Source organism: Corvus cornix, chromosome 14 (genome assembly GCF_000738735.6).
Source record: "Corvus cornix cornix isolate S_Up_H32 chromosome 14, ASM73873v5, whole genome shotgun sequence".
Classification (NCBI taxonomy): domain Eukaryota; kingdom Metazoa; phylum Chordata; class Aves; order Passeriformes; family Corvidae; genus Corvus; species Corvus cornix.
Window position 1 is genome coordinate 6,345,806 of NC_046344.1, and position 21,802 is coordinate 6,367,607.

Below are 21,802 nucleotides of genomic sequence, written 5' to 3' on the forward strand. Positions count from 1 at the left end.
CTCAGTGATAATGTAGCTAAAATGCTTTTTAACATTCTAGTTGTTAGTCAGGGCTGTAACTGTGCAAGGTGACCTGGGAGAATGAGAGGGGTCTTGAGGGGTATTTTAGTGCATGGTGAAATGGTAAAACAACTTCCAGAAATTCTCTTCCATGTGGAGTGGTGCTGTATTTGCTTTCCACTGTGCCAGTAGCTGGGAACCAACAGTGGCTGGGGACAAACCTCTCTTCAGAAGCCCCCACACTTTGCTGCCCACCCTGCCCATTGTGGACATGCTCTGGAGTGTCCAACATTCCCCTTCTCACAGAGAGGAAATTTATTTCCAAAGGGAATGTGTGCTTTCTCAGCAACCTCTGCCTTGGAGCTGTAGTTCCTACAGTAACTCCCCAAACATAATTTTCCCTCAGGCCTGATGTGTTTCACCCTCAGTACCCTGGATGGGAACACAGAAATGCAAAGCAGCCCCTCCCTGGGTAGCCACAACCTGAAACACCAGAACATGGAGCAGCTGAAGGAGACTGGCAGGACCACTGCATTTCACCAAAAAATGGAGGATCTGAGCATGGGAAACACAAAAGGAAAAGCACAACTTAACACCAGCACTCCCCTTGTGGAGAGGGAGAGAAGGTAATGCCTTGCTTTCCTATCTTAACAGGAAAAAAGATATTTATACACCTGAAAACTTCAACTTGTCAATCCAACCCCAGGCCTTTCTGTGACACAGCTGCAGCCTCAGCCACAGGGAAGGTGGCAGAGGATGGATGTCCTGACAGAGCAGCAGCATTATGATCATTAAACACATCCTGGTTCTCAGAGATCATTTATAAATCTGTAGTGGTTAAGAAAGGCTTTTGGAAGGAGAAGGTCCTGCTGAGCCTGTGCACCTGGATCAGAGTTTGTGTGACTAATCCTTGATGTGGATTCACACTGTGTAAGCTAACAGGTCCCATAAAGAGGGCTGGGATAAAGTATGTTGTTCTGCAGCTACTACTGGTACAATAGCACCTTGCAGGGGTGTAAAGAAAAACAAAACCCTTCTGCTTTCCCTTCCTCTTATGTTACCTGCTGTGAGGAGCTGGAGTAGACCAAGGGATTAATTTCATAGCAATGTAATTTCTTTGTCCTGAGATGTGCACTCCCAGGCAGGACATATGAGGCAGGGCACATGGAAAATGCTGGCAAGTGCATGGAGGTGGCAGGAGGGGGCTGGACCTTGGTTCGTACTAGTAGAATTAATTTCAATTTTAAGATTACTTCTGCCCTCTCTCTGTGCAGTAATTCCTTTTTCCTAGTGGTCCTGGTATCCCTCACATGAGGAGAAGGGATGAGGAATGGAACATGGCTCCCCTTCAGGCTGTCAGGCTCCCTAAAGCCTGTGATATGTGAACAGGCTGGTTATGATTCCCCACTGGATGTGATCCTAATTAGCATCTGTGACTGCTTTAAAGCAGATGAGAACAAAGGGTCTGTCTGCTACACTCTGCACCCTACACACATGGGTTCTTCTCTATGTGCCAGAGAGTGCCTGGCATCCACAGGATCACACCTGCTCTGTGCTGCAGGTGGCCCAGGTGCTGCTGTCACCTGTGCAGTGTGTCCAGGCAGCAGCTGCCTTGCTATGCTGTTCTACCTGTTCAGTGCTTCCCTGCATTCCTTGGGCTGGGATTCAGAGAGTGCTGCCACTGCAGAATTAACTGTCCCAATACATCAGTAGGGCACGATTCAGACAGGTAAAATGACGGCCAAATACACCCAAATTGTACATCAGTTACTTCTTTAAAAGTGGCACTGGATTGAGCTTAATTTAGCAGATGACTTGGCACGTTAACAGGAAGAGGCTCTGTGAAGTGTCCCCAGTGCAAGCAGCATGTCCTGGATTGGGCTGGAAGGAGTGGAAAGGAGACACTGATCACGAGAGCTCCCAGCTGAGGACTGTATTTCACAGGAGTGGGGAAAGCCAAGGTCTGCTCGTGTGAAGGCAGAACAGGTGGGTTTTATTTGTAGCAGGCCAGTAAAGCTGAGCATGGCTGGAGTGAGGTGAGGAGTGTTCCAGCACAGGGGCCTCCCTGGCTGCAGTGTGTTCCCCTGACCCATCCCCTGCAGTCTCAGCTCTCCCCCATTGTCCAAGCACCCTTCCTTCTCCAGCTGAGGTTTAGGCGCTGTCTTCCAGCAGTGTGGGGGAAATCACTTCCCAGTCTCCATGCACTGGTAAAGAGCATTTTGAGAAAGGATTTTTCTGCAGGAGCACCTCCAGTGATGTCCCAGCTGACTGCAGGGACTCAGCCTCTCCCTGCTCAGGTGAGCTGAGCTCTAAGAGCCCTTTGCTTTTCTCTCCTTTTTTGCTCTAGATGCCATTAAGGTGAAGAAGAGCCTGGGGCAGAGGTTCCTCAGGTAGACAGCCAGGCAGGGGGTCAGGCCAGCCACAAGCACTTCCTTCTTCTTCTGTCCCACTGCATTGAGAACCACCTGAGCCACCTCGGCCGCCGTCTGTCCCTGGGCCGTGGTCTTGTCCATAACTGCCAAGGGAAAGCTGAGTGAGCACCAGCACCAGCAGGTAAACCCTTACTGAGATATCTTTCCTAGGAATGCTCCAACTGTACATGGCTGCTTGCTTTGGTTTTTACTCCACAGGTGTAAACACAGGCAGGTGTTCCTCGTGGTTGGCCCAGAAGGCAATAGTTGCTCTCTGGGGAGGCTAAATTTTGGGGCTTGCTGTTCCTACCCTGCATCCAAAGTTGGTTTTTGATCCTTCAGGGCTAACCTATGTCCCCACCAGAGGCCATGTGTTGCAAACACACTTTATAATAACTTGGTGATGTGGAGATGCTTTAGAAATAGGGCACCAAGTGGTATCTCACCTCCATAGCGAGATCCATCTGCTGTGACAGCATTGAGGGACAGGTTTGTCTGGATGTATCCAGGGCTCACAACTGTCACTTCAATGTCATACTGCTCCACCTCTGCTCGCAGACAGTCAAAGAAGGCCTGGGTAGCGTGCTTAGAGGCAGCATCTGGAAAACAGGAAAAGGACAGTGCACCAAGGAGAAGGAGCAGGGCTGAAGGAATTTTCACTTTCTGAATGGGTTTTTCACTGCAATGCAGCCACTTCTCAGCAAGAACCCAAGAGTTGTTCTCCAGCCTCTACATTTGTTTTTGTTTAGTGAATGGCAGCAACAGGTAGCAGGAGTGAGAGGCAATTTAGGAAGACAAAACGTAAACTCAAGTTGAAAACTGGCTGCGATCCTGAGCTTAATATCACAGCCCTGCCAAAGCACTCCAGAGTGAACCCAAGCTGCCTCCCACTTCTGATAAAGGAGACCCAAAGCCTTTGGAAGGCAGAGCTGGCTGCCCTGCACGTGCTGAGCACTGGGAACTTGCAGAGCAGGTTCAGGGCTTAGCTGCACATAAGGCAACACCAGATCACACAGGCAGAGCAGGGAAGCGTGGCCTAGGGCAGGATTTTCCCCTGTGAAATGGCTGAGTGACTCCTTTTGAACTGCCTGTGACTGCCACCACCACACCAGCAGCACCAAAGCCAGCTCAGCACAGGCTGCACACCCTGCAAGGACCCAGGCAAGGGCTGAGCTCCTGCTGCCAGATCCACGTGGCTCTGGGCCCTGTGCAAGCGTTCTGGGAGCTCCTCAGAACACACTTCCTGAGCAATTGGGACCCACATTACCTGCAAAACCCCATGGCTCAGACATTCCAGGCTCTCCCCCATTCAGCCCCACTCCTGACCCACTGTATGCCATCACCACTGTACTTCTAGTGTTTATTTTCAGTGATTTACAGATGCTTGTGTGCCAAACACTCTCCTCTTAGTTCATCCATCTTCTAAAAGGCTTTTTTTCAGTAATCCCACCAATATTTCTTGTCATAACTGATTTAGCATGAAGAGTTTGCTGGATCAAGATTGTTTAGGCTTTTGTTCTGGCATTGTTTGTACTATGGCACTTCATAATTTATTAAAACAAAAAATTCCTTCTTTCTTAGAGGAGGTGATGCAGGCAAATGACAAGGATAAAATACCATAAAATTATCGAATTATAGTAGCTTTCAAGTGTTATAGTCAAGGACTATCAAGCTGTTTTTAAAACATATTCTCCTTCTCCAACCCTTAAAAACTTTAGGACAGGGCTAAGATTTTGTATTTGAGAGTGCTGTCAGTGGTTTGTGACCCCATTGAGGGTGATGCACAGCTCTGCCTTCCCTGCTCGCAGCCAATTCCGTGGAGAGCTAAATGTGGAAGCAGGAGCCAAGTATTTATTCAGCCTGGTGCCCCAAATATGTCTTTCCCATCTTCTGTGGAGGTACTTACATGCAGATCTGAAAGGAATGCTTATTTTGCCTTGCACGCTGCTGATGGCCACAATGTGGCCTTGTCTCCTCTTGATCATGGAGGGGAGAAGTGCTAGCAAAGGACAGAAAAGACCCATTCAGACAACAGTCCTGCCATTGCTGCTGTCAAGAATCAAAGCTTTCAGAGCACTCAGAGATGCTGAAGGGAATTACAAGATCCCTGTTCAGTGCAGGGGTTGGGACAGTGCTTGGGATGCCTGACTGAAGCTGTGTCTGGCTGGGAGGTTCACCTGTGAGGAGACTCCTTGTGGCAGCAGCTGCACAAGGGCTGCTGTGGTGGCTCTGATCTCCCATAGGCTGGGCAGCAGGACTTGCTTTTCCTGCCACCAGAACATCTTCCCATTTCCTGCAGCTGACACGCTGCAGGCTGAGCTTTCTGTGTAACCAAAGCTTCCTAGGAAAGCTGCAGCTCCACTGTAACCTCCACCAAGTTCTCCTGTCAGTGTCCTGTCAATGCAGACAGGGTAACTGGACCTCTTCCTAACTTCCTGCCAGGCTAGAGTCAGGAGATGGAACCAGGTATCATCTCCAATGGGGTACTTCCCATCCAGTCATGCTCAAGCACCTCCTCAGGCCTGCCTCCCCTCTCACCCTGCGCTGTACCAGGTAGAAACACAAGTCAAGCTGTGCTCAGTTGTGCTGGTCTGCAGAGGCATCAGCCAAATCCATGTGGTACCTTTGGTGAGGGCTATAGGTCCAAAGTAATTTGTTTCCATCACTTTCTTATCCACATCCAGTCCTGTGTCCACGATTGTGCCTCGGAAGCTGATGCCAGCGTTGTTGATCAGGATGTCCACGTGACCCAAGGCCTTCAGGATCTCCTCAGCAGCATTTACCACAGTTTTAGTGTCCGAGAGGTCAAACAGCACAGTGTGAGGTTTGTGCGTCTGGGAATAAAGTAAAGTTAGCAAAATACAGTTCAGTGCTGGATGTGCCAGCTCATCATGGGATTCCCCAGCTCTGGAAGCACAGGAGCAGGGCCATGCAGGCCCTGTGCAACTGCAGTGCAGCAGTTCCATGTGGCAGGAATACGTGACAGAAATGGGTTGTGCTCGTCTTTCTCTGCTCCTGCAGCCTGTTCCTTATACCTGAGCCTAGGAAAGGGACAAAGGAGATCTTCCACAAGTACTAAAGTTTTCTGTTGTCTTATTAAAGGAAACACATCTGAAAAAGGCAAAATGTAACCTGTGTGTTTTCTACAGAAGCCAGCAATACCTTTCTTAGCCACTGTCAGCAGGCATAGACATAAAAAAATAAAAGCCAACAGAAGGAAAGTCACTTTTCCAGATTCAGTGTATGAGGTACAGGTGTAAAGAGTCTGGGCACTCTGCCCTCATGTGCTTTCACTTCCATTTCTAGCCAAGATGGCTTATTTTTGTGGGGTTTTTACAAGGAATGACATGCCACGTACTCTTATAGCAACATCTATCCCTAACCATGGAGTTGCGTTTTTCCTATTGCTCAAGAGACCAACCCACAGGCAATTCTGTAACTTCTGTAACAACCCAAGCAGAAATCCAGGCCACGTGAGCCCACAGGCCTGTCCTTGTCCCACACTCACGTTTTTGCGGTGATTCTTCACGGCACAAAGCTCCTGCACCACCTCTTTGAGCTTCTCACTGTCTCTGCCACAGAGCACCAGCTTGGAGCCAGCTGCATGGAAAGCTTTGGCACATTCTTTGGAGGAAGCAAGGGAGAGAGAAAAGCAAGCATTTGAGTATCAGACAAAGGACAGATCCACATCAAACCTGGTGATAGCTAAAACTTGCAGGGCTCAGAGGTGGCTTTATTGCTGCTGTGTGATGGTGAGGCTGATTTACAGCGAGGTCACAGCCACATCCCACTCTCCTGGGACTGTGACAGACACATGATAGTGGTGAGGCAGCTGCTGTGCTCACAGATACTGTGCTGGTTAGACAGTTATTGTGGTGTTTACACATCCTCCCCCTCAGATGGTCAAATTTGCCTGTGCCTCTTCATTTTTGACTTGAGGCCCTTCTTAAGAGGGACCGCAGTTGCCTTGTGTGTGTTACCTAACACAGCACAGCCTGGTCTTAGGAGTTTCAATTTTAATGAACACCTCCAGAGGTTCTGGAAGCCTGGGATTTAATGGCTTCATCAAGGTGATTCTCTTCATCGGGAAAAGGCTGGAGAAGGGATGCCAGGCTATTGCCCTCCTAATTGCATGTGGATGGCAATGAACACACAGAGGTGGTCTGGTGTATTAATAACTAGGAGTGAGGGGAGTTGTAAAAGATCTTGCAAATGAGTCAATAAGGGAGGAAACTTTACTGTACAATGGTGGAAGTCTCTACACCCAACAGCACTGATGGCGCTCCAGCTGGAAGGTCTCTCCTGGAATACTAATTTCCTCTCTTCTTGATGAGAAGTACAAGATCCTTTACCACTCCCACTCTTTGGCTGTGGCAGGCAGAGAGAACCAGTTCATCTCCTTTGGCCAGTTTGTGAACACCCCTGTCCTTAGGGACAAACTCACATGCAAAGGCAGCATCAATTAAAGCTCTATTTGTTCTATAAATGTACTCATCCTAATGAAAGGCCTTGATAGCAGAGAGCACCTTGTCTTCCCTCCAAGCAGCTTTTAAAGCAATTATAGAAAGCAGAATTAGAGAATGTAGCCATTGAAGCAAAACATAAGTTTTAGTTGGAAAAAAATACTCCCTGGTGTTAATAATGCCAAGAGTCTGAATTCAGACTGGATGGATTTGTACCATGAGAGGAAAGGTACCTTAGCTTGAGGGTGAGGGACAGGGAGAAGGAGTGCAAAGTTTGGCAGAGCAGCTGGAAGTACAACAAACATGAGTGCAGAACACCCGTTCTGGGAGGTTTTAAAGAAACAGTTTGGCTTCCTGGCTTTTTCAGGATTTAGGGGAAAGACCCCTGACAGCACAAGAACAGCATCTAATTTCTTGCTTTGATGAGCTCCACTTTATACAGGACAGTTAAAATTTTCTGTAACAAATGCTGAAGACTTTCTTGCATCCAAACCTGCACTGGCTGTGGTTATAACTCAGGTGGGAGCCACATCTCTCAAAATTCAGATCAATAGGAACTTTCAGCTCATTACTGCTTTATTCCAAGAGCTGCTCCTGCCACAACCCCCTGCTTGTCCTGCCCTTGGTGCCCTCCTTTGTGTCCATACCTTTCCCCAGGCCGGAGGTGGCCCCTGTGATCACCACCACTGCTTCCTGCAGGTAGGCTCGCATCCGCATCCACTGCAGCAGCCGGAACAGCGCGAAGATCCCCAGGCTGCCAAAAAGCAGTGGGATGATGACTGTGCTTGTGAAATCCATGAGCTTTCCTTTCTGAACTGTCTTCCTAAAGCCACAGGATGAAAGGAAAGAGATCATTTCACCATGATGAAAATGAGCAAAGGCTTGAAAACTATTTTGAAATTATTTTTCTTAACCCTGCCTTAGACAACCAGTAAACCACCAAGATACCTCTGTAGCTTTCCTCATTGCTTTATTTAGGCTTTGGAAAGTTCACATCAGTACCCAATTTTAAGCATTTAAATAGTAATGTGAACATCCCAGCAGGACACTTTGTATTGCGTCCTGTCAGCTGTCACATAACAAACTTGGGCTTAGGGATGCTGTTCCCGTGTTTTGCCCTAAATTCACCCTCTTGTACAAAGTGTATTTGGAGTGGAAGTTCCTTGGGGCTGGGATAATTCTCCACATTCTTCTGATTGTATAAAACTGCTCGGATTTCTCTAGAACAGTCAGTACCACAGTATCCACAAGCCAGAGATCAGTTACTGTGCATTATCCCAGATGGATATAAGCCAGTCTGTCTTTTGGAGGCTCCAGGTTTTCTCTCTGAGCCAGTTATTTGCTTAACACACTGAAATCTCATCCTGGAATTGGATTCTGATACCAAGGCATAGCCCTAATCTCCTTGCTAAGCCATTCCTTCACGGGAGTAGTTTATGTGACAGCTTACTACAGGGCCAAAGAGCAAGTGGGAGTTCTGTGAAAAGGCCACTAATTCTCCCTCAGTATATCCCTGAGCTTTTATCAAAGCTTGGTGAAAGAGTAAAGTTAATTACAACTCCTTCCTGGAATCTTCTGGGTCACACGTAAAGTCAAAACCAAACATCAGTGTATTTTCCCTTCCCTTCTTCCTTGTGCAGGCAGAGTTTGAACTCTTGCAGTCTGAACTGCAAGACAGGCCTTTACCGGGAAGATACTGGGAAATTCTGGGCACACAGTTTGTGCTCCTTCAAACAAAAGGACAGCATGAGAAGCAGAAAACAAGAGGTAACTAAGGCAGAATTCAGTGTCATTGAGTAGGACTGAGCTTGTATGGAACTGAGGGTATGGCAGAGGCTCTGCATGCCATGGAACAGAGCTAATGTGGAAAATATCAGGCTCTTCCAGATATCCATCAGGGGCTTGGAGAGAATTCCTCAAATAGCTGCTCAGTGAACAGCTTGCTGACATAGTAGTGAACTGAATAAAGTAAGTATTTCTGGGGGTACAGCTGGAACACAATAAAATAACACATAAAGACAGCTCTAAATAAACTTGGCAAGGTCTGAAAACAAAACCATCGAGTTAGAACACAGCTCTTCTTGGGGTCCTTTGGAGCTTCCCACTCCTGAACTAACTCATGTGTGTATGAAGTCCTTCCTGGTGTGATCCACTGTGGATAATGCAGGGAGACATCCGGAACAGCAGCTCCCCCGGGCACAGGAAGCGTGCCCAGAGTGGGAAAGCAGAAACCCAAAAGGAGGATTCAGCTCAGGCCATTGCAAAGCATCTTATTCCTCCAGCCCTTTGCTGAGGGAGTGCACACAGGGTGTATTTTGTACTGGTTTGCAGCCAGGGACTGGCACAGTTGATTTGACATGAGAGAATGGATCTTCCCTGAAATAATTCCTGGGAAAGGGATGTTTTGACACAAGGCCACTGGCCCCTTCAGGCTGGATGAGAAGGTTCTCCTGACTGATTCATGCTCAGCTGGTCATTGAAAGCAGCTGCCTTCTTTATAATTCCCTTTTTTTTGCTCTCTCAAAGGTCTCTTGAGAGTCAGAACACGAGGTGTGGGCAGGAACAACAGGTGCTGTGCTGACATTGGGCTTAGAGGACATTCTGGAATAAAAAAAAAATCTTCAGCCCACGTTTAAGCCCTTTCATTATTTCCAAAGTGGGAGCTGACAGGTGCAGTGGCACTTCCCTCATGAGGCACTGGAAAAATCTAGCCCTGCTCTGGTTCTGGTTTCAGTGAAATGCAGGTGAAAAGGTAACTGGGAAGAGGGGGCTTTCCTGACACCTCTCCTAACTAAAGCACACTGAGATCTGAAAAATATTTCCAAGTCTTTTATTGTTTTTCTTTCCTTTTTCTCCATGTTATACACAGGAACTGGGCAGATTGTCCATCTCTGTCTGAAGGCTGCAGCAAGGCAAGAATCCAGGCAACAACCTGCTTTGGCAGCTTCCAGGCTGGAGTCTGCATCAACAGGTAACTCCTCTGGGGAGGGGAAACATGGGATGGGGAAGAGAAGGAAGTGGAGCAAGAGAGAGAAGGATTTGCCAATCAGAGATGTAAATCCCTTTATATTAGGGTATGCAGATGCAGTACCTTCTTCCAAGGTGCTCAAATGGCCTCTTAAAAAAACCCCAAAACAAAATCTCAGTTCAGTCAGAGAGAGAGGAGGAGAGAGAGGAAAACCCAGCTGAATAAATTATTTGGGACAGAAGAACTTCTGTAGCACTTCAGACCTACAGCAGCAAGTTTTGCTTTGATTTCGTGACTTGCTTCTATCACAAACCCAACTTTAGGTAACGTTTTGAAGTAGCCAAAGACACTCCAGAGCAGCTAATGCTGTGTCACATTAAAAACGTGGGTGAGGAACACGTGGGTTCCACGCATCATTTGAGATGAACTGAGTATCTCAGACCTCCTGCTCAAAGGTCTGACACCCCACTACCAACTTTGTTCAGTAATTTGGGTATTCATGCTGAAAAAACCCCTGTTATTAACAGGTGATGTATATAACATCAGGTTTTCAGAATGAGAGAAGCCACTGCTCATAAAATGGTTCAAATCAAGTCCTGTAATTCCCAATTCTCCATCCCAAAAGGCAGGATTGGAACATGCAGATTGTTAGAGAGCAGAAATAACACTGATAATGTGAGCAAATACAGGTGATTGGAAACTTTTTGAAGGCTTCCCATAGAATGAATCACATTTATCCAATAAAAAAAGCCCTCCAGAACTTTCCCCCTGAAACAAAAACTGGATGTTATCCTATAAAAGCCAGGACAATGGTTTCTGAAGGAACGAGGATATTAATTAATAAGGTCAAGGGTGCACTAAAGGCAGCAAAGATGAGACCAGGTCCCAAAGAACCAAACCCCTGAAAGCTTCCCCAAACAACACTGATTCTGCAGCTCCAGGCTCCCAGAATCACATTGTCCTTTACGTGACGAGTGGCAGCAACTGGGAGGCTGCACTCCCAAATCCAAAGGTTGGGGGGATAAAAGGAAGGGAAAAAAAATCTGGTTTTCCTAAGGAAAAAAGCACAGCCCCTTTAAGCTTGAGTGAGGACTTTAGTGTGAAGAAAGCACAATGTCCTACCTGAGAAAAGGGCTCACTTGCAGTGACTCTGAGCTGGAGGCTCCCTCCGGTCCCAGAGCAGGACAGCCCCGACTTAAATTTGGAAATGGCAGCAATCCAAGCAAATGTGCCGAGTCCAGTGCCAGCTGAGCCACGGGCTGCCTCTAAAAACAAACCTTGGGAATACGGGCTCTGACCTTTCCAATGCAAGGGGGGGAATTTAACCCCCAGACTGAAAAGACAGAAGTGACCTCAAACTTCTGAAACCAATGAAACGCCTAAGGAGGAATGCAGCAAGTGACAGAGCTCCTCATTCCAAACAGGAAACAGGAGAAGGAAAACAGCAACCCAACTGCAATTCTCAAAATAAATTTGTCACCCAGGCATCACCTGAAGCATCACCTAAGGAAATTCTGTTGTATCTCAGCAGTCATTCAATGGATCCTGCCTAAGTTCTTCCATAATCGTTATGCAAAACAACAACCTCAACCCATGGTGCAGCAAGAGGGGAAAAAATATGTTTCCAGCACCCAAAAATCAGCCTGGACTTGAGAAATTATCTGGTCTTCCATCTGGTCTAGTGGAAGGTGTCCCTGTCCATGGCAGGGGGTTGAATGAGATGGGATTTAAGGTCCCTTCCAACCCAAACCAGTACAGGATTCTAATAAATCGTCTTGTCATAAATCTTCCTGCCACTTTTACTCAGTTACAAACTGTAATTCCAACCCTCCCACGCGGAAATCCTCTATTGGGGTTTGGGACAGAAACAAAGGTGGCATGATTAGAAAATTGAAACACTTGTTGTTCCAAAGAGAGCATTTTGCCCACATTTACCAAATCAAGAACCACCTAAGCCACCGTGCGGACATGACAGCTGGCTGTCTCCCTGATTTATCTACAACTACGTGTTTAATGCCAGTACCAGCGGTGAACTCTGTCCTGGAGAGCGCTGGCTGTCCCTGCGCACACCAGCGCCGCGTTCTCCTAACCTCTCCCGCATTTCCCAGACCCCCACCCCTCTCAGGGCCGCACCCGCAGCCCCCCGGCCCCTCCCGGGTGTCCCGTGTGCCCTCCTGGCCCTCCTCGGTCCCCGTCCCCACCTGGTCACCGCCGTCACCATGGCACCGCCGGACGTGACGTCGAGGGCACTTCCGCCCGGCTCCGCTGGGCGCCCGCTCCGCCCTGACGCCAACCGGAAGTCGTCGCCGGAGAGCCGCTGCCCTCACCTGTCCGCCCGCCTGTGCAGCCCGGCGGGGGAGCGGCGCTGCCGACCACGGGTTCCGGCCTCTCGGGATTCTCGCCCGGGGGGGGGATTGCCCTGGGCCCCAGAATCCCAAAATCCGAAAGGGATCAGGCTGGAAGGGACCACTATGGGGCATCTGGTTCAGCTCCCTGCTCAGCAGGGCCATCCCAGAGCACGGCACAGGGCTGCATCCACACAGCTCTGGAATATCTCCGGTGAGGGAGGCTCCACACCCTCTCCGCTCTCTGCTCAGGGCTCGGGCGCTGCATAGGGAAGTTTTTTCTCATCTCCAGGTGGAACTTCCTGGTCATCGGTTTGTGTCCGTTCCTCTTGTGCCATTACTAGACCCCACGGAGCAGATCCCGGTCTGTCTCTGAACCCTCCCTGCACATCCCGAATTCCCATCTGCGGTGGTCACTGTTTTACGTGCTCATTGCTGATTACACCGACCTAAATTCTGTCCTCTTTGGTATCTCCGCATGAAAACGGAAGATGCAGAAACAATCACAGAATAAGCTCAGTTGGAAGGGACCCACACGGGTCATCAACTCCTGGCCCTGCACAGGACACCCCCAAAATCCCACCCTGTGCCTGAGAGTGACACTGGCACAGGACAGGACTCTGTGCAAGGTGTGACTGTGAAGAATAATGGCAAATTCCTGTAGTAGGAGAAAAGAGGCATTTCTACAGAGCCTCTTTCACATCCATGACTGGGGAAAACCTGATTTCTCTGATTTTCCATGAGCTCTGTGCAGAAATGGGGCCTGAATGTGCTGCAGGTTGTGCAGCTTTAAATCCCCTCGCTCGAGTGCTGGCACTGATAAGGGCCATAGAGCGTTGCCAGGCTGGCACAAACCTGACTCCAGTGATCCCAAAGTCCAAATGTGCCAGGACTCTTGCCCTGAGGAAGGAAAGGCACAGGGAGCTTCTCCACGTCTTTGTGAAGGTGTTTGTGAGCAGCAGGCACATTTAGAGAGGCATTCAGAGATACTTAAGTGTTTTCCAAGGGCAGTTAATCCCAGATGTCTTTCCATGTGAACAGCAGCAGGATAAAGGACAGCTTTTTGCAGCAGCTCTTTGAAAGATGGTTTTATCATAAATTTTTATGATAACTTTTTTCTGCTCCTCTCTTCTAATAAGGAAAACACTGAAATTAATTCAAAGCTTCAGCGTCGGTGCATCATTAGTAAGGAATCAATATTTCAGGGAAAAAACCAGAAAATAATTTAAAATCTTCCTTAAAAAAACACATTCTGAAAGGAAGGATGATAATGCACTTTTTTGACTTCAGGGACAATATGGAAGGAAATGGAAGAATCAATAATTTTATTTACACAAATGAAATCAAAAAATCAAACCCAGAAGAAGGGTTATGTTATGGCAGCCTTCCTGGGAGCTCTAGTTGGTGCTGTCTTCTGAAAATCAGAGCTGGAAAAAACCATTTCAGTCCTTCTTTCCCACCCAAGTGGGGCAGGAAGAGCTGTAGCCTAATGCAGCAGTTACCTGAAAGGTCTGCCCAAGCTGCTCTGGTCATTTACCTGGTATCTCCCAGGTGTTTATTTTAACAGGGAATGGTCTGTCCCCAGACTGGCAGGAGCTGGGAGAGTTGACTGAAACCAAGTGCCCAGTGAGTCACACAGCAAAGGGTCAGACTGGAGCTGCAATTGGAGAGGGAAAGTCAATGAAGTAAAGCTTGACTTTGTTGCTTTGATTGGAATTCCATTTTCTTAGGTTAATCTAATTTAATTAGCAACAAATTCACCTCTGATTTAAACCTGCTCATTGGCACATCACACACTGGATGGGGATTAGATGATTTACTTATGTCGACATGTCTTTGTTCTCAGAAACATTAGTGGAGAATCTACCCCAAATCTAGGACTGGTTTTGGAGACTGTGCAAGCCCCAGCTGGTAAATGTTGGTATAATCTAAAACCATGTTTGTTGTTTCTATTAGCACTCAAATCTCTCCTCTTTTCTTTCTCAGCCTATCTGGCCACAACTGCAAAGGGCCGGAATCCTTTTAGCATGTTAACACTTTCTTGATAAACATCCTGCTGTTCTATCACTGCTCTCTTGCAGTGCAGGAGCTCTTTTTTGAGGGGGAGAAAAGAAAAGATCTCCAAACTCAATGAACTATTTGTACTTGTGTTTGGTGACATCTGCTTTACTGCATTACTGAGTGCAGATCTGCAGCCTTTTAACCCTAGTCTCTAGGGCAGCAGTTTTGTGCCCTAGTTCTTGTGGGCTCTCATTTGTCACCTTTTTTCTCCAGGAGTACAAGATGTAGCTTCTTGCTGTAAGAAAAGCTTTGGTTGCTTACCCTAAGAGCCAAGATCTGGGCAGAAATCCCCACAGGGTAATAAAACTTCCCCAGGGAAAACATCCCTGAACTAGCTTGAACTGAGAGCTGCCAGTTTCACAGTGCCTTTGGCTGGAAGATGTAAATGTTCAAAGGGCTGTGGCATGATTAAAGATTTTCTTGTCTCAGCCTCTCATACAAGGGTGCAGACTCTCCTCCTCCCCTCCCTGCTCCCATAATTGGGTTTATAGGAGTGAATGAAAACATTCTAGGGTGGTAGGGGAAAAAAACAAGACCTGGAATGGAAAACAGAAAAATAAGGGCTTCTCAGGGCTTTTCCAATTCTTTGCCTTGCAGCTCTTTGTAGATTTGTCTGTGTCTCTTCCAGACAGTGACCCAAGAAGATGGGGCTTTTGCCCCATCTTAACTTTTGCCCCAGTTATAGTTCTGGTTTGGACCTGGGCTCTGACTCAAGGACATCGAACTCCTTTCAGAGAACTCTTTCTGGATACTTGGTCACTGTTTTTCTCAGCTCTTGTCTCTGGGAGAATTTTGCTGCAGGTTCAGTTCATTGCAGTTCAGTTTTTTTCCACCACCTGAGTATTATTTTTCTTTTCCAGCTATTTTCTATAGGGTTTGTTTGTAATTACTGTCTCCTCCAGAGCCTGCACTGCAGCATTTCCAAGCTCAGTGTGAGAACAGTGTAGACTTATTGAAACTGCATTTCTGATGTGTGATCGTGTTGCAAATCCCCAATCCTTGCAGATAACCCAAAAGCCGGGGGAGTGGGAGAGGCAGCAATATCCTCTCCTCCTGCAACTAAAGATCCCCACACTCCACAATCATTCCAGGGGAGATAGTGATGTTTTGTCACACACAGACATGGGAAAGCTGAGATACTATCTCCATACAAAGATGCTAATTGGGTCTTTTTTAATTGCTGAGGGGACAGCTCAGGCCCACTGTACAGAAATATTTCCTACCTGCAGCTTCACTGCTCTCAGGATATCCAACCCTGTCCTTCCCTGCTGCCTTCCCTTCTTGGTTTGGAGTGGGAAAAGCAAGTAAGGGCTGAGGGCTGGGCCCTCAAGAGCTGTAAAGCCACAGGCACATCTGCAGAGGAGTGGAGAGCCCACCCTTCTCGTGGGTTTTGGTGGGTCAGGAAGGAGTTAAATGACAACAGAGGGAGAGGCTGTGCTATTGTTCAGGCATCCCTGGGTCCAGGGTGGCTGATCTCTATTCCCGGATCTGCCTCTGGCTTCCTGCACGACCTTGGACTGCTCACTTACCTTTTCTTTTCCTTAGCTCCCAAACTACAACATGGAAATCCTTCTTTTCCTGTGGTGCCTCGTTCCCTGCGGGTTTCAGGGGGGCTGAGATTCTCTGGTGGGAGATAAGGGGAGGAGAGAAACGCGTTTCCATTGAGAAAGGTTTAAGGAGAGGGCAACAATTTGGGGGCATGTTCCTGTTCGTTCAGGTCCAGCACGGGCTGTGCATATTTGGGTGATATTTGGGGGTTTTTAGCAGCAAACCTGTGGTGAAAGGCAAATGTTGGTGCAGCTGCCCAGAGCGCTGCCAGCTGCAAGGAGCCTGTTCTTCACTAGATGGTGCTTTGATCAAAGATTTGGGTAACCGCAGTTCTTTCTGCACAGAATTTCCTAATTTTTCTTCCCCAGGCTCCATTCCTGCCCCTGTTTCTGTGCTTTAACACCACGGGGGCCACTTAATGATGCTGGATATCGAACAAGGCTAATCTGTGGTACTGCAGGCTCCAAGCACCCACCAGCCCGCCGGGCTCCCAGGCTTTGGGGTTTGAAGTGTGGATCAGTGCTGCTGGGCTGTGGCAGAGAATTGAATTCTTTCCGTGTTTTCTATTCCCATAAGGAAAAGGCTTCAAAGAGCAGGTCCCCTCCCCCTCTCTGCTGGTGAAGGGCATTTAGGGAAGCTGGGAAAAAAATCCAGCCCTGACAGACGCATTTATTTAACAAATCACTGCCTTTCCCTACCTTAGCAGAAGACTGGGTGTTTTTTAAAAAGGGGATTGCTGCTTTTATATCCATCTTTGTATTCAGGAGATGGTTACCTAGCCAAGGTCATTGCTGCTGCATGCCAGGATCGAGCAGCGAGCCACCCTCCTCTTCCTTGAATGAGCACTGCTTTCAGTGGGGCTCCCCCAGGGAAAAAAAATGGGAATTAGGCTTGGATCTGGCCAGCGCAAGATCCCAAGCTGCTGCCGGGCAGAGAAATCCACAGGAACAGCGTCCCCTTTTCCAACGGCAGCAGAGGAGATGAATGAAGCTGTAATCAAACATTTCCTGTGCAGACATGCACAGGGCTGGGCTGTGCTGTGACAGCCTGTTCCTGGCACTCCAATCCGGCACACACAGGGAGAACCAGGGGCTGGGCCCCCGCCACGTCTCCCTGAGGCTGTCGCCTCCCTGGGGATGGTCCCTGCAGCCTGGTGTCCCCAGTGCCTCGGTGCCAGGCTGCTGTGCCAGTGCCCGCGGGCATCGCAGCGTTCCCGCCGGCTTCCGTCGCGCACAGCTCCCCCCCCGTGCGTTCTGGCAAGCATTAATGAATGGGGCTGGGGCTGGGGCTGGGGCTGGGGCTGGGGCTGGGTGGCTGCTCGGACCCCACAGCCACGCACAGAGTGACAGTCCGAGATCTCGCTCCTGTCCTCCGCCCCGCACCGGCCACTGCTGCCACCGCCAAGCTCGCGGGTTCGATCCCCGGATGGGCCATTCACGTCTGAGTTGGACTCGGTGATCCCTGTGGGTCCCTCCCAGCTCAGAATATCCTGTGATTCTGTGCCTGCACATGTGCGCTGACCAGGCCGGTGTCCGTGCCGCTCCCCACATGCAGGATGTTGTGCTAACGGCAGCGATGTCCCCACAGCAGGGACAAGGCGATGCCGGACTGCAGTGTGACACTAAACTCCTCTCGGGACCGGGAGCTGACACGGATTCTCTGTCATTCCCCTGTTGTCAGCGTCTCACTGCACATGCATTTGTTCATCATTAGTAAGATACTGATGCTGACTAAACCCTGACTCTCGATCACACAGAAATTCGCCCAGAACTGCGGGGTTCGGACTCGTATGGCGAGTGAGAAGTGGGGACAGGGCATTTCCTCACATCTATTCCATCTGGAGAGCAAACCCCTCTCCCAGTTCCTCCTGGCTGACAGGGAATTGCATCACCGGCGTGTGCAGATATTTTTGTTTTCCCTCTGAAATGTGCTTGTTTTATTGTTTTCCTCCGATGGAATTTGCCAGCGTGTCCCAAATTATGTGGTTCTGAAATTTAAAAGCAACATACCTGTGTGGGGGAGAGAATGAGTGGTTTTGACTGCGCGAGCTGGCTCTTCCTTCCCTCCTCCCTTCTCCCCACATCCCCATGTGCTATGGAGCCAGCTGCTCCCGGAATAGTTTGGGAATGAAATGTCACCATTTGAAACTGGTGAGTCACACTTTTGGGAGGAGGGGAGGAGAGAATCTGAAATCTTGCCGTGTGGCAGAGCGTCTCCTGGTGAGTACAGAGAGATTTTTAAAACCACAGACTCCCTTATGATGGAGTTGAGGGGCTTTGAACAGAGGCTGCTGGGTGTGTCCGCGCTGCTTTTTGCAGGAGGATCTCAAAATCCTCTTCAAACTTGAATTTTCTTCCCCAACATGCCCACTGCAGCTGGATGCTGGTGCCTCCTCCAGCAGCACTGAGTTGTATCTGTCTGACAACACACCTACAGCGACTCTCTTAATTAAGTCTCCCGCACTGCTGCGAGGTGTGTAATTACAGCGAGACCTGACTTAAGCATCCACTCGAGGGACTAACAAAAAAAATTCTTTACCAGAGCAGGGAGGAACAGAACTTTACTGAATAAATTTTTTTTTGATATTTTAGGGGAAGTTTATTAAACAAAGGAGGGTAATTATTCTGGTTCTTCTTTCTCCCAAAATAAGGATGATGCCTTTAATATACTGAGCATTAACATAATCAGGGCTTTTTTCCCTACCAAAAGGATACTTGAGAAATTCTGTCTTTTAACAGAGATTACTATAAAAAAGAGTCAATTAGTGCAAATGGTGGCAATGATCTCGCAAAATGAACTACTGTTTATCAGAAGCTCCGTAGTTTTCTCTCCCTGGCCAGTGATAGATTTTTTTATTGAAAGGGCAGCATTCAGGATTGCAGTTTTAGGGTGCTATAACCACCCATTTTCAGCACTCTACCTGGCAGTTTGGCCTTGCAGGTACCAAGAATGGTGTGTCTGGAGGTAGCTGTAATACTAATTGTGTCTCCCAAAGAGCTCCAGGAGGATGGATTTTGGCTGTTGCTGCCCCAGCTCGCTGTCAGAGGTCTCAGTCTTGCCCCCGAGGTGGCAGCTGGGCTGTGCATCCCCACACACAGCCCAGGGTATTAATCCAACCCACCAATTACTTCAGGTTCCATTGCTATTCCAAGCACTGCAGTGACATGGAGAGGAGAAGATGTGCCACCCATCCTGCAGCCCCCGTTTCTGCAGGAATGATCTCCAGCTGAAGGACAGTGAGAAGCTGGAAATAGTAATATCAGAAATAGCCCCCAGAGGGGCTGTCAGCCCTCAAGTCCCACCTTCAGTGGCATTCTGAGTTCATGCTGTGAGTAAAACTCCCAAATTGCTCACCGAGCTTGCAGCAAACTTGGTGGGGATTTTGCAAGCATAAGCCCTGGAGGGTTTGATGCCATCTCTGTCTGTTTTATTTGGAAGACTGAGCTCAAAGCAAGATGTTATGAAGTGTGCATTTCTATCTCAAATTCCAGATAGTGTTAACTAGAAACCCACATCCTCCATTGTCACTGGATTTGACAGAAATCACCCCTGGCTGCAGAAATTTGCTGCAGAGCCTCAGATTTTCTTTAATACAAAATAAAACAACCTCAGAGACAGCCTTGAAAAGTCAAATCTGGGTGCTATTCCACATGCATTTTCTCAGCAGAAAAGCCTGTTTATTCTCTTAAGTGTATCACTGTTGCCCTTTTTTCTTAACTCAAGACTATCACAGTGATTTTGCACTGCAGGGCACCAGAGAGTCCAACCAGCAATGCTGCAGGAGCTTAAAGTTGCAGCAGCAACGTAGGAGTGAGCCAAGGAGCCAGGTAAGAAAAGGGAAGCCCTCTGGGTACCTGCTACACCTTCAGGTGTGAACTCAGAGCTATTCCAAACCGGTAACTCCTAAGAAATGGGAATGTCAGTGGATCATCAATTCTGAGGCATAATGACAGCATTTTAGTGCTTGAAATTGTCTTACCTCTGTTTGTTCTAGCATAGGTGTTTGCTTGCTAGGGTTAGCTCCCCAGATTCCTGATAGGGATTCCCTTTAGCCTGCAGTTTCCTGCAGATAACTCCCATGATAACACTGGGAATGAGCAGTGTAAATACTCCCTATGGAAAAGCAGCTTATTTCTCAGAATGAGGTTATTGTCCTTTCAAATAGAGTAACAAAAGACAAATTTACTGAGTATACAACTCACTGAAGTACTGTGTGTTTCAAAGATACGTGATGATTTCTTTAAAACTTAATGGATTTTTGCCCAAATCAAAGGATTTTGTCTCATCACCTACAGTGGGATTTCCCAGAGGGCCTGAGACAACACATCCTCAGCTTTCTGGACCTTGACTAAGCTGATACATGTGGAATGTGTGGAAGACTTCCCAACAGGAACAAGCAACCCTGGAAGGCCAAGATTACCACTCATCTGGTTTTGGGGAAAAAAAAAAAAGAAAAAGACAACTGAGATGATGTTGGACATTCATTAGCAAAGCATTGTCAGAACACAATAGAAGAACAGACAAAAGCCAGTCCAGATTCTGTGGTATTTCCTAAAGGGCTCCCTCTGGCACATGGCTATTCCCTGCCAATCCTTCTGTATTGTCTTTGATAATGAATAGAAGCTGAACAGATGATTGTTGTATTGTCCACTAAGTGATTCATTTACATTAAATAGTGCTCCAAAAGTAGGCTTTGGGTGGACTTTTTTAGTCACTTCAGTTATTTATTTATAAAGTTTAATTACTGTCTTTTAACTCTCCACTGTAATAATTATTTCCTGATTGCTTCAGCTAAATTACTCCTCTGAAGTCAGTGGCCCAACAAGCCCTGACATGAGAAGCAGCATCCCTGCACTTTCAAAAGTGCTTAACTTTGAATGGCCACCTCTAGGGAAGTGCTCCTGATTTGGGAAGGTGCTGAGATTCTTGAGCACCTGCAGGTCTCTGAAGTCCCTGGTGCCTGGCACTGAATGAAACACAAACTTTGCTGCATAAACCATCACAGTTCCATGGATTCCTTCTTAACCTCTCAACTCCTGCTATGCCTTCACCAAGGTTCTTGATTAACCCAAGGCTTCTAATACAATTTCAGGCTTTTCTTACAGAGGTCAAAAGGTTTGGTTTGGTTTGCAGATGTGACAGATGGTATCTGCTCGAGGGCATATTGTTGAAGGAGACTTCCATGTGAGAAGATATTTAGCACCAAATCCTTATCCAGGGCTGCAGGGCCACTAATTTGGATGTACTAATTGCTGGGGGAGAATGACATGTACTGAAGGGCTCTTTGATGGCTGAAGAATTTGAGGAAATCAACAGTCCAGACCTTTTCATGTCCAGTTGTCTGAGAAGCTGCATGACTTTGTTGAGTGGCTGCAGTTACATCTCAAATTCCCTGATTTCCTAATTATTCTCTTCTCCCTATCCTATGTACAAGGCAGGGAAGCAGTGATGCAGAGAGAGGAAGGGAACAGTCCTAACAGTGTTGAGTTGTCCATGTAATGTGGCCTCAGTTTAAACCTCCCAGGGCAGAGCTAAGCAGCCTTTGCAGGCTCTTCTGACATTTCCTCAGTTCCTTCTCCTTCCAGTTGGGAAAAACAAACTTGCCTGCCCTGTGCCAAGATCCCAAAGAAAGAACAGAAGTTTGTTTTGAAGAGTTTAGATGCCTGTACCTGCCAAAATGAGGCAAGATTGACTTTTTGCAACCAGCTTCCTACCAGCTCCTCAGCCAAATGAACACAGAGGACAAGAACACTCCAGTTCCACTGTAGCCTTCCAACTCCTTGCCATTCTCTACTCCTCTGGCTACAGAAACTGGGCAGAAGCTGCTGTGTGACTACCTAAGCTTTAGGTTTCTGTTTGTGTCACATTTTTGTTACCCTGCTTCAGAAACTGCCTTTACCTGGTGATTAAAGCAAGCTACCCACCCTCAAGATCTCCCTGAGCTTCAGCCTTCTTCTGGGTTGTGTGGCAACATCATAAACCCAGACGAGACTCAGCAGACACAGA

The 21,802-nt window shown here is 47.8% G+C and overlaps 1 protein-coding gene and 1 long non-coding RNA gene across 3 annotated transcripts; one reads left to right on the forward strand and one right to left on the reverse strand.

Annotated features, from left to right (window-relative positions):
* The first annotated feature begins 540 nt into the window (after window positions 1–540).
* Window positions 541–20,485, forward strand: LOC104684788. Its single transcript, XR_751025.4, has 5 exons — window positions 541–626; window positions 2,348–2,553; window positions 9,744–9,845; window positions 19,546–19,623; window positions 20,092–20,485. It is a non-coding gene; the product is annotated as an uncharacterized LOC104684788 (long non-coding RNA).
* DHRS7B (dehydrogenase/reductase 7B) lies at window positions 1,909–12,143 on the reverse strand. 2 transcript variants are annotated; one of them, XM_010392349.3, is made up of 7 exons: window positions 12,044–12,143; window positions 7,522–7,697; window positions 5,920–6,035; window positions 5,035–5,245; window positions 4,318–4,410; window positions 2,858–3,010; window positions 1,909–2,515 (listed from the first exon to the last, which is right to left on the reverse strand). In XM_010392349.3, the coding sequence occupies exons 1-7, from the start codon at window positions 12,061–12,063 to the stop codon at window positions 2,310–2,312; spliced, it is 975 nt and encodes a 324-aa protein (XP_010390651.1). In that variant the 5' UTR covers window positions 12,064–12,143; the 3' UTR covers window positions 1,909–2,309. The 2 variants fall into 2 exon arrangements, with proteins under 2 accessions (XP_010390651.1, XP_010390652.1); XM_010392350.4 differs by lacking the exon at window positions 12,044–12,143 and adding an exon at window positions 10,965–11,107.
* Window positions 20,486–21,802: the final 1,317 nt, after the last annotated feature.